This window comes from Euleptes europaea, chromosome 13 (assembly GCF_029931775.1).
Source record: "Euleptes europaea isolate rEulEur1 chromosome 13, rEulEur1.hap1, whole genome shotgun sequence".
Lineage (NCBI taxonomy): Eukaryota > Metazoa > Chordata > Lepidosauria > Squamata > Sphaerodactylidae > Euleptes > Euleptes europaea.
In genome coordinates this window covers 4,702,695-4,715,049 of record NC_079324.1, presented here as the reverse complement: position 1 = coordinate 4,715,049, position 12,355 = coordinate 4,702,695, and the positions used below count along the sequence as shown (strand labels likewise).

Sequence of the window (12,355 nt, the reverse complement as noted above, 5' to 3'; positions counted from 1 at the left end):
ACCCAAGGCAAAACTCCCTCCCATCACTCTTCTGAAGAGGGGCGGCCAGCATGCTCTTATCTCCCTCCTCTCTCTTGATGCACCATGGCCGGATCATGGCCGGCGCGCAATCCAGGGGCCTTCTTTCCTCTCCCCCTCCCCCCCGCCATGCACACTGGCTGGATCGGGGCTGGCGCGCAAGCTAGGAGCCCTCCTGTCTCTCACGATGCAATGTGGCCGGATCATGGCCGGCGCGCAAGCCAGAGGCCTTCTTTCCTCTCCCCCCCCCCCCCCCCGCCATTCCCACTTTCAGCTAAACACTTCTCTGGGCACATGGATGCAATTCCTGCCCCCCCCCCAAATCCTGTCTATCATTAAAGGGCAATGGGTTCCACACCTATAGAAAATAGAGGGAAGCTTTGAGGAAAGCGCTGCCTTCCCCCCCCCCCCCCATTTGGAATCTGACTGTTCCAAAAGCAGAACAGAGCGAGGGTGGAAGAAAAATGGAGAAGACTAGAGGGACTGGTGCTTGTTTTTTGTGCTGGGGCTGGTGAACCGCACGAGGTAATCTGCTGGGCGGAGTTGGGGCGGAGCTGGGGGCAGGCATAAACAATGAGCCTGTTGGAAGGGGAGGCCTCCTGTAAAAAGGACAGACCAAACCGTTGTGTGCTTTGTTCCCATGAAAAACCAAAACTACATCGAGATTGACAGGGATAAATCGCGGCCATGAAAAAAACATTTAAATCGTGTGTTTTTTTAGTCCGTGGCAAAACAGAAGCAAAATCTACCGTGAAAAGTGCCCCCATGAGTTGGAAGCGACTTGACGGCACTTAACACACACACACAAGTAGTTTGCGCTCTCCCCAAACACACTGCCATGCACTTTTCATTAGAAGCGGGTAAAGTGTGAGAACTTGGAGGATGAACCTGGGCTGGATGTGTAACCTCTTGGGACAGTGCAAAGCGAGCTGGAGCCACGCAGTGGTGGCTGGTGCCTCTGCAAACTTTTACCTGCATTCCTTCTCATTTTCCCCTACATCCCTGTAACTCCCTTGCCTCAGCTTTGTCTTGCTCTGCAATTGTGGAAGAAATGTACCATGCCTCTGTTTTTCGGGGTGTGTGTGCGCAAAATAGTCTTGGGTTATGACCCCTGCCCAGAGGAGCAGATTGATGACAGTGAAAACCAAAATTACAGATGTGGAAATACTGACTTTCCCTTGGGCTTGGGACTTAAGGCAGTGAACCAGTCTTGCTATGCCAGGAACTCCACCCAACAGACAGCACTTAACATGTTGCTGTCACTTTACAGTTGCATGACAGAGAGGATTTGCAGTGCAAGATCTGCCTTTCATTCTGTTGCAGGATTCTCATTCTGCTCTAAAACACACAAGAATTACTGGATCTGTGTTAACAGGATGTTTGGTCTCAGACAGTTTATATTGCAGATAATTGTGCAGTATTATGTCCCTGGAGAAAAAGTCTTCATATTAGGGACGTATAAAATGCCATGAACCTGTTGGGCCCATTGGAACTATCAGAGGCCTCTTGTGAAGGTCCTCGCTGGGAGTAAAGTGCCTCTAGTAGCAGCTGTTGACTTTGAACCTTAAGCTGTACCTTTAAGACCAAGTTAAACATTGGAAAGTTGTGTGCAAACTTTCAGACTTGCAGAACTAAGTTGGCACACTGCTGCTTCCGTCCTGATGAAGACGTTGCCCTGCTGTTGTGTGTTGGCTTTTATTCTGATGGGCCAACACAACTACCTACAGTTATTATCTCCTACTTATCCATATGTTTTGTTATGGAAGTGTATCTAAGTACCATGGATGTTGAAATGAAATTTAAATTCCTGCACCAGAAACCTGGCCAGAATAATTGTTTGCATTTGGTGCAAAGGTATTTGATGGCTGTCCTGGGCACCTAGGAAGAAGAACCAGCCTGTTTTCCCTTGGTTCCCCACCCAAGCATAATTGATGCTGAGATGAAAATGCTGTTCCTGCCCTGTGTTCTTTTGGCTTGTTTGTTTGTGTGTGTGTGTTTTTTCTAAAAGGGCAGAACAAGAGAGTAGCTGCCTGCCTTTCTGAAATACTGTGTGGTCCCTTAAATTTGTTCATCTTACCCTCAATCACCCTCAAAAGTTCTGCCTCTCCTCCAGAGCTGTGGGCCAATCCTTGAGATTTTGGCCTCATGCAAATCCCAGTGATAGTCAGCCAGTCAGAGCCCGCGGAGCTCCACTGGGTGGAAGGGGCTGAGCCAGCCTCAGTCTTAAGGAGGGTCAAGAAAAACTTTTCCCTTTCGGGATTTTGTGGCTCTGGAAAGGAGCCTCCCCTTAGCCAGGCTGTTATTGGGCTTTTCGTGAGGGTTTGGGGGTCAGCTGAGGGAAGAAAGCTTGTTTTAGTGGTACAAATAAGCATCCTGCTAAGGGCCCTTTGTTCCCAACTGGTGTGTGTCGGTTCTGTGGGAAGGGGCTTTGTGAGAGTCAAGAGCATCCTTGAACGTGCTGAGGTTTCCTGTCCAGAGAAAGGAGAATCGGGTCTCCCCTCAGGAGTTATATATTTTATTAGGAACCCAGTTTTATATATTGAAGTCATCTACATATCACATTTACCTTATTCTTCATTTTCTCCATGTGTGTCTTGTCTGGCAAGTCAGACATCTAAGAAAACGTGATCTCTGTTTATCCCACAAATAAGTATAGCCTTGGTCTAGCAGCACCTTTAGGGAGCACATTGCTTACACGCTTTCTTGTTGCCGTCAAGTCACAGCTGACTTATGGTGACCTCATAAGGTTTTCAAGGGAAGAGATGTTTGGAGGCGGTTTGCCGTTGCCTGCCTCCAAGTCACAACCTTGGAGGTCTCCCATCCGCCCACCCCACCTCATAGCTGCTTCTGCAATAGGGATAATTTCAGTTAATGCTCCACTAGTGGATGAAATGTGAATGCATCCTCTGCATGATTGAATACTGTCGGAGGAATAGGAATCATCTTGTCAGAGCCCTCTGCCTGTCTCTTCCTGTACAAGCATAGCATTGCTTGGCCTGCATAGCATAGCTACAGAGATCTGGCTCTGTTACCAGGTTTCCATGGGGTATCATTCCTTGGTCATGGGATATTGGCACTTAGTAGGGCTGGGTTATTTTGTTCCAGAGGTGTATTCTGTAGCTGGGTCAAAGTTGGCAGTGACTAATGGAATGCCGAGTGTGGCAGCAGCTGTACAACATTCTTGTGGTGTTCTTCCTGCATTTCTGCTGTTCAGGCTTGTTTTCCTATGCGTACTTGAACCTGTTTTCCCCCCCTGAAAAGTCTGAACCCACAGACTATTCCATCAGCTACCTATAGAGATTTCAGGTATTCAATTTTGTGGAAATTGAGGCACAAGCAGAGCACATCCCATTTGGCAGTCACTTGCCATTTTGATTTGGATTTCCTGTGTGCTGTTTTTGCTTCAAACAAACTAATGGGCCTTGGTTAAAGGTCAGTATGCACAACCACTCTGTTCATCTCTCTCTCAAAAAAAGGCTCTGTGCACTTGTTCCGCGGGCTGTCTTAAGTCCTTCTTCACGAGTACAAACTCTGGTTTTGCAGACCACAAGTTGCAGTGGCAAGCAGAGTCCTAGTTCTGCTTTCTTACAAATGATTCTCTTTCTAAATTGCAGCATGCAGTCCTTTGGATGGGGGGAAGGTTTGCTCTCCCCAGAATGATCAGGTGATTAGTTTTACAATTTGGGTGGACCCTTTGGGAAAACAGAAGATGTACATCAGTCAGATTGGGGGTAACATTCAGTTCCTAGTAGCACATACTGGATTATTTATGATTTTCTGTGGAGAGCCAAAATTCAGATTTCACTGTCCTTTGGGACCACATGACCCTTGAGACTGATATGATTTAAAGTACATAATTGTCAGCAAACACAGAGGAGTACCATACACATGATGCTGGCCTCCACACCCCAGGTGGCTAGGTTGAATTGCCTTGAACACATGAACACATGAAACTGCCTTATACTGAATCCAGACCCTTGTCAGTATTGTCTACTCAGACCGGCGGCAGCTCTCCAGGGTCTCAGGTAGAAGTCTTTCTCATCACCTACTTGCATAGTCCCTTTAAGTGGAGATGCCGGGGATTGAACCTGGGGCCTTCTGCATGCCAAGCACATTCTCTACCACTGAGCCACAGCCTTGACCGGACGGATGTGTTTGAGCAAATTACAGAGGGGTGTGAATGCATCCTGTGCGTGATTGGCTACTGACAAATGAGAGAAGTGCAAATGTGCAAATGAGAGGAGCAACAATCCTCAACAGGGAAATTAATTAGTACTTAATACAACTAAGTGTATTAAATATCAATGAGTGAAACACTGATGTTAAAACTGATGCTGAAATTTGGGTCTTTTGTCAACTGCATTTGATATGGAGATTATCCCCCCAGAAATAGCTGATCTGGCTTCACGGCTCCATGCTGCTGCAGTGAGACTTGACTTGTGTAACATGCTGTAGGCAGGGTTACCCTTGTAGACAACTCGGAAACTTCAGTTGGTGTAGAATGGCAACTTTCCTTTGACTAGCAGTTTTGAATCTGTTACACCCATTTTGAGACATCTTCACTGGTTGCCTGTCTGTTTCTAGTATAATTGAAAGATGCTGGTTCTTACCTGTATGGTCCTTCATGACCTTGGGTTCACACACCCAACAATCTCTCCCTGTACTACTTATACTCCCCACAGCATTGTCTCTTTGCTGGCCCATACCTCAGGAAAGTAGCGTCGACCCACTTATAGACCCTATAATAATAGAGTAATGGTCTTAGTCCTATGCAACATTCTCCCATTGGGGTTTAGGAGCCTGTCTGCCTTGCCAGCCTTCAGGATGACTTTTTTTTTTTGAAGGGGGTGATTTTAAGGGGCTGTTGGTTAACTGTGATGACAAATTGAATTTTGTTGCTTGTCTTCTCAGTGATGATGACTGTCCCTCTATGGAGCGGAGGAGGCAGGCTAGTCATATTTTAATTAATTAATAAATGGCACAGACTAAGGGTTTGACTCCATATAATGCATCTTCGTGTATTTATGCTTAGCTTTTGTATAGTGTTTTTGTATGTTCAGAGTGCTTCATTTATATTACTACTTGTAATACTTACAGCAAGCCTGTAAAACAGGCTATTACTAGTAGGGTTCCCAGCATCACCTGGGAGCTGGTGCCACTAGTCCACGATTAAAGCAGCAGCTGACGAATGTCATCTCTTTGGTTTCCTTTTGTGGCCACTTGTCGGTTTTAGGTAGTGGTGTCCTATTACCTGTCCAATTCTCCTTTCCCCTTTTAACCCTTTATTCATTTCCCAAAATCTCCCAGTGGACCATTGACTTTTCCATCCCCATCTCACTCTGTACATCTGATTTTTCAGTTCAGCATCTCAAAAGTATGAACACCTCGAGTGGAGAGCAGAAGAGTCTGCTGATTCTGTCCTTTATAAACTCATCCTCTCCTCACCTGCCATCCCACAACTCCAGCATATCTCTGAGCTGCACCAACTCTGAAGAATGTCTTCTCTCCCACTGGGATGCCCTGCTAAGGCCTGCCTCACCATCCTCATCCCCCGTTCTCTACTCAAGTCTTTGCCTCCTTCAGTGATACAGTTGATGCTCCGGAGTCTCCACATCTGTCCCTTACCATCTTCCTCCTTTTCAATGTCTCCTTCAATCTCTTTGTCTTTGGCTCAGTTGATGAGCTTGACTGACCTCTTGACCTTACCCAGCCTCTCTACTTGCACCCTTGAACCTACCTAACCTCTCTCAGCTTCTGGTTGCTGTCTGCCCTGCCGCCTTCTCTTCTCTACTGCACAGTCGTGTTGTCCCTCTCCTCTGGCTCTTTCACAGTTGTGTTTAAACCTGTCACTGTCTTCCATCCTTCTCAAAAAGCCTTCTGTTAGCCCAGCCTCTCTCTCCAGCCACCACCGAATTTCCCTTCTACCATTGCCATCAGACTGTTGGAGTATACTGTTTATTCCCACAGGTCTCAACATTATCACCTCCAACTCTTGCCCTCCTATAATCTGACTTTCTCCTTCTTCCATCTACTGAAATTGCCCTCATCAGACTCACAGACAGTCTCTTCACAGCAGATCCAGAGATCTGAGTTCTCCATTTCCTTGACCTCTCTGCTGTTACATCTTCCTTCACGTTCAAGATTTCCATGCTTTTGGGTTCTCTTATCCCTCCTTGAAATGCAGACTGGAGTCAGAGGTTGTCGTTGTTGTCTTTGGCCCAGCTCTTCCATCCGCTTTCAAGTTCATCTTTTTTTCTTTCCTTTCCTCCCACTTTGTTTGGGCAGACAAAGAAACCCAGAGAGAAAAAGAGAAGCTGGAGGTTGAACTGGCAGCTGCTCGCTCAACAAACGAGGATCAGCGGAGGCACATCGAGATTCGGGACCAGGCCTTGAACAACGCTCAGGCCAAGGTGGTGAAGCTGGAAGAGGAGGTATTCCTTTCATGTTCATATGAGGGCACTGATATCTCACTTAGTCGAAGGCACCCAGGAGTTTCTCAGGGTCAGTGGGGCTGCTGGGTGTTCTTTTTACATGGCACCAAAGGACGTGTTCTGGCTCGGTTTTTCATTCCGCTTTGGCTCTGTTTCACATTACATAAATTTAAAACATCAACGTATTATACAAAACTAGCTCACAATACATCAGAGGGCCAGACTGTCGATTCCAGCATAGCACGCGCCGATTTGCATTATAAATAACAATTTTGCTAAAGTACATTATGGCAAAAAACACAAAGAATACCTGGGGGCGGGGGGAGCTACACAGAGTAGAGTGGCATAAATGTGTGGCTCCAACAAGCTTGGTCAGCACTCTCCTGGGGAGCCCTGGGAATAAGAGGACAGCAGCTGAACTTCTCAGCTAGAAAGCCAGGGTTGCACCTTGTGTCACCTTGAGAGCAGGAGGCGCTCAGCCAGCACTGGCCTGATCGCAGATGGATCTTCAGTCACTGGTTCCGCAGGGCTCCGAGCATCTGGTCTCCTTGCTGTTCTGGAATCCTTGTTGATGTCCTCGTGTCACTTTGATGGCCTCCAGCTGGGGCTTTCTGTTGCCTGTAGCCATTCCTTTTTTAGTCCTTCCTGGCTATCACCACATCCACCTGTGAAAGGGCCTCGATTGCCAAGGATGAAGGGGACGAGGAGTCGGCTTTAGTGGAGGTGTGAGGAAATGAAGGAGACAAAAGAGATTTGCAGCAGCTACAACTTCTTGTTCTACTGTGTACTTGCTAAGAATACATGTCTTTAAACCATTTCCAACTCCCTACAAAGGCTTCCAGATCAGTTTCTAACAGGGTGGATAAAAATCAATGATTTTTTTAAAAAAATAAAAAAAAATCAGATTTTTAAAATTTAAATCGGATTTTTTAAAATAAAATGCTTTTGGAGGAAAAATCTTTCTAAAGATAGTTTTCTATTTAAGTTACATTATAGTCCAAAGGTTATTCATCAGGAAATAAGGATTTGTCTTTAATTATGTAGCATGAGGCTTTATATTTATGCAATTTTAAAAAAATTTGGTAAATGAATTCCATTAATGCATTCACAATGTTATGCTCTTCCAGAGGTTTCTGTAAGATTTTCTAACGAGAAGATATCACAGATGCTTGTTTTTGCAGTTCTCAAAAGTGTGAATTTGTGTCTGCAGAGATAACATGCCTTTTCTTTACAGGAAAAATGTTATAAAATACACATACAGAGTTGAGGAAAAACCTTAATCCCATTGTTCCTTTGCAAATTTATATACACAGAATCAACCCCTTACCTCTTAAATGCTAAGTTCTAAGAGGTTCAATGAATAGATTGTTTGGAGTGGAATAGATCTGCACAAGTAGCTAAGTGTGAAGCAGTAAAAATGAAAGTGCATCCTTGTGAGCAGAATACTGCACAAGTCTTGGGATCTTTGTGTAATAATTGTGCAAGTCAGTTGCATGTCTGTGCAACTCAGACTTGAGGCAAGTGCTGAAGGCCCTTCAGGGCTGGCAACCTCTTCCCAATCCCATTGGGTTCCAACAATTCTCCTTACACTTAACTGTACACAATAGGCCACTTGAATGTAAAAGCAAATCCAAAGGGGTGGTGGTGGAAATAGTAACTGGGATCTGTAAGTCCTTGGCAAGACTTTGAAGTGCTTGATAAGAGTTCACTGGTTCCAGGCCCTTCTTCCCAGGGCTCGCCTGACGTTGTCCAAACGATAAAGTCTCTACCTGGAACTTCAGTCCTGCAGCAGGAGGAGAAAATCTATAATGGCAGCAGGCCTTAAAAGAGACCCAGTTTGGGAATATCTTAATGAAGTTCCTCTACTTATGGGTAAGGCAGGCATGTGTGCAAAATGCAAACACTCTGCAGCAAAGAAATGCAAGGCCTGGTGGCCCAAATGAAGCAATATCATAAGAAGTGATGTTTATGTAGAAAACCATGATTTAAATATAGTCTTACTAGTGATTTATATTGTGAAAATCTAGTCTTACTGACTAGTAATTTAAATCTATTTGATTTAAATCAAATCCACCCTGGTTTCTAATAAAATAATACCATAAACCATCGTGTCAAAAGATAACCCAGCTACAAAACCAGCCAGAAATTTTTTAAAGTACTGAACAGCTATCAAAATGAAGATTATTAAAATCAGTACAGTGAAACAAAAGAAGTAAAACATTCGAGAACTAGTCATGGGAGTAGGATGAAGAGAAAAGTCAACCCAAACACAGTGTTTTACTCATGTCTAAAAGTAAATATAAGGAGCCCCGTGGCGCAGAGTGGTAAGCTGCAGTACTACAGTCCAAGCTCTGTTCACGACCTGAGTTCGATCCCAACGGACGTTGGTTTCAGGTAGTCGGCTCAAGGTTGACTCAGCCTTCCATCCTTCCAAGGTTGGTAAAATGAGTACCCAGCTTGCTGGGGGTATAGGGAAGATGACTGGGGAAGGCACTGGCAAACCACTCCGTAAACAAAGTCTGCCTAGGAAACGTCGGGATGTGAAGTCACCCCATGGGTCAAGAATGACCCGGTGCTTGCACAGGGGACCTTTACCTTTTAAAAAGTAAATATGCTAGGTGCCAGGCAAAAATCTTCAGGGAGAGTGTTCCAAAGATCTGGTGCCACCACAGAGAAAGCCCTGTCTCTGATTACCACCCACCATGCTTCAGAAGATGGGGTCATGCAGAGAAGGGCCTCTTCAGACTTTGCCCAACATCACACCCATGTCCTAATATCGACTTACAAAGACAGACAGAATTTGGGTTTTTATCTGGGAATGGGTGTTATCCAATGATTAAGATGTGCATCAGAAGCTCTGTTGTGTACCCTTCCCTCCACCCTTAGAAGTGAGTTGGGTGGCTGTTGAGGACAGGGCCTTCTTTGTTGTGGCACCTCACTTATGCAACATCCTCCCGTATCACTTGCTCCTGGTGTGAAGCATGTTGTTCTTTTGCTACCAGGTCATGGCCTTTTTTGTTCACCTGGACATTTTAAGAGGCTTAATTATTAATGGTGAGATTTTAAGTATGATTACTGCTGTTGATCTTTCAGCTTAATGTCCTGGATATATCATTTTCTTATTTTGTCCATATTAATGTTGGAAATAGCCTCAAATTTTTAGAAGTGCAGTAACTTTATTAACTAATTTATGCTGTACTAAGCAGTTGGCTCCTAAATTTCTTGGACTTCAGGGTGGATGGCAGAGACCAACCAGCACACGCTTCTCCACTAACCCCCTGCACGCTGTCCACATGGCCCCATTCATGCCTTTCCGTCTGTTTTGAGTTTGGTGCCAGCCTGTAGCATTTTAGAACATCAGAAGAGCCCTGCTGGATCAGTCCAGCATCCCGTCTCACTCAATGGCCAACCAATTACTCTAGAGGTCCAGTGACAGGGCATAGAGGCTGTGGCCTTCCTCTGGTGTTGCCTCATGGCAGTGGCTTGCTGTCTTTGTATACGGAGATTCCCTTTAGTCCCCAGGGCCAGTAGTCATTGATGGACCTCTCCTCCATAAATCTGTCTAATCCCCTTTGAAAACAGTCTGCGCTTGTGGCAAAGACTGCATCCTCTGGCAGTGAATGACTTTTTGTTTAAAGAGATATTTCCTTTTATCAATCTGAATCTACTGCCCATCAGCATCATTGGATGCCCTTGAGTTCTAGTATTTTGGAAAAGAGGGAGAAATCCTCTCTGTCCGCTCTCTTTACCCCACAAATAATTTTATAAACCTCTTTCATGCCCCCCTTGTCACCTCTTTTCTAAACTGAAAAGTCTCATGCTTTTCAACTTGAAGATACAGTGATGAGTGAACAGGAGTTATATTTGAATGGAGAAATCTGGGTTTGAGGAGCCACAAGAGCTCAAACACTCCTGTTTTGTTTGCTTTTTCCCAGCCTTTGTGTCATTTGTTTTGTTTGTTTCCTGTATATTTCAGGTTCATCTTTGAGGGCAAGAAAAAAAACTTTCCCCAATGAATGCCCTCTAAAAGGGCTGTGGGTAACTGATGATGCTGGGGCAGAGGAGGAGCAAAGGGAAGCAGTTCTGCATGCACCGACAAAGCGTTGCTCGGTTAAGCAAGCAAGGGCTTGGGGGTTTCCCCTGACCCCCTCTATCCTGTTGGGGGAAGAAGTCTTCCTCAGCTGGTTGTCTCCGTTCCTTCTTTGGTCAGTGTCCACTAGTGGTGGGGCTCAGGACACATCTCTGTCTGCCATCCCAGGTCAGGACCCAATGTGAGCTGAAATCTGAACAGATTCATTGGGTTGCGTATCTGTTACTCAGCCCCCTGGGCAAATATCTTGGAGATCAGCACAGGCTGTTGGGTCATCTGCTTTGCCTCTTTTGAGAAATGGCACATGCAGGATCTCTTAGGCCCAAGTGCTGACTTTGGTCCAGGCCTGATTCAAGGCCTCCCCATTTTTGTGCTTTTTCTATGCAGTCCTCACTTCATAACCAACCTTTGGTATTTTCTAATCTTTCTACACTATAATGATTGCATTTCAAACTGTTTTCAATTATTTATTATTGAATTCATTTGTACCCCGCTAGGGTCATGCAAAAAAGAATTCAGTAGATTTTGAGTTTATTGGGCCCAATTTTTTTCAGTAAACCCGGAATAAGCCAAATACCCATATTGGTGGTAAATATGAGTATTCGGCTTATTTCTGAAAAAAATCGGGTCTGTTATAGTCTATGGTGATTTTTTTGTAAGCTCCTGTGGGGGCATTTTTGGAGGTAGAGTCACCAAATTTGCAGCGTGGCTGCAAGGGACTCTCCTTAGACGGTCACCGAAGTTTGGTGAACTTTGGGTCCAATTTTATGGGCCAGCAAAGGGGTCGCCCCCATCCTCCAGGCATTTGCGAGCCGAGCTGTCCATTGGTTGTCAGGTTCAGAAGTTCAGCATTGCTGAGGACTGGTGGAAAGAGCTGATTGGCAGGGTGGCACCTCAAAGTCTGGGGGCTCCCTTCGTATCTGGGGCGCATGGCATGATACCCATGCAAATTAGCTTCCAAACTGAAGAAAAAGGCTTAAACACAAGAAAAATAAGGCACGGAAAACATTTCTTTTGGTGGCAAAGGACATCCTGTGAACAGTCCTTTATTATAGTCATTAAGATCTGATTTCAAGAGATGGTCACAGTGCGGGAAACGAAGTCTCTACTGGGGGCAACCTTCAGTTTGACAGCAGGTTTTCATGGAGGGGGTTGTGATATTGGAGCCAGCTGAAGTCATGACCAAAGCCGCTCTTGTGAAGGAGATTGCTCAGCCATGCTGGTGAGGAGTCCCAATAACTTCAGAAGCCCAATAAGCAGCTGTAGAAGTGGGTGTTTTTTAGTTGGAGGGTATATCTGGACAGGACTGAGTGAGCCTCATCTTTAAAGTGTCCCAACTATGGGGCCCTAACAAAACCATTTAAAAAAAGATAGAAAAATGGGAGAGAGCACAGAGCCGTGCATCCGAGCAAAGGTGAACAGCGGAACCCAAAACTGAATATTTATTTGGCTTTTTTGAGAATTGTCTATTTGGCTTCAGGCAGATTCCCAGGTTTTGGTATTCGGTGAAACCAAAACCCAGATATTGCTGAAACAGCTAATTTTGGGTTTATAGTCGGTTCGGGTATATCGATATGCACAACCCTATACCCCACTCTTCTCCCCCATGAGGACCCAAAGCAGATTACATAATTCCCCTCTCCTCCATGTTATCCTCACAACCACCCTGTGAGGTAGGTTAGGCTGAGAGTGTGTGGCTGGCCCAAGGTCACCCACAAGCTTCCAATGCAGAGTGGGGATTTGAACCTGGGGCTCCCTGGGTCTAGTCCAGCACTCTAACCACTACACAACATTATAAATGCAAGAAGCGCCGCTT

The 12,355-nt window shown here is 45.3% G+C and overlaps 1 protein-coding gene across 1 annotated transcript in view; it reads left to right on the top strand.

Annotated features, from left to right (window-relative positions):
• AMOT (angiomotin) overlaps positions 1–12,355 on the top strand; it is an 87,275-nt gene that overhangs the window by 49,095 nt on the left and 25,825 nt on the right. The window contains exon 6 of the mRNA XM_056859557.1: positions 6,304–6,449. Within this exon, the coding sequence (XP_056715535.1) occupies positions 6,304–6,449 (146 nt within the window). The remainder of the gene's footprint in view (positions 1–6,303; positions 6,450–12,355) is intronic.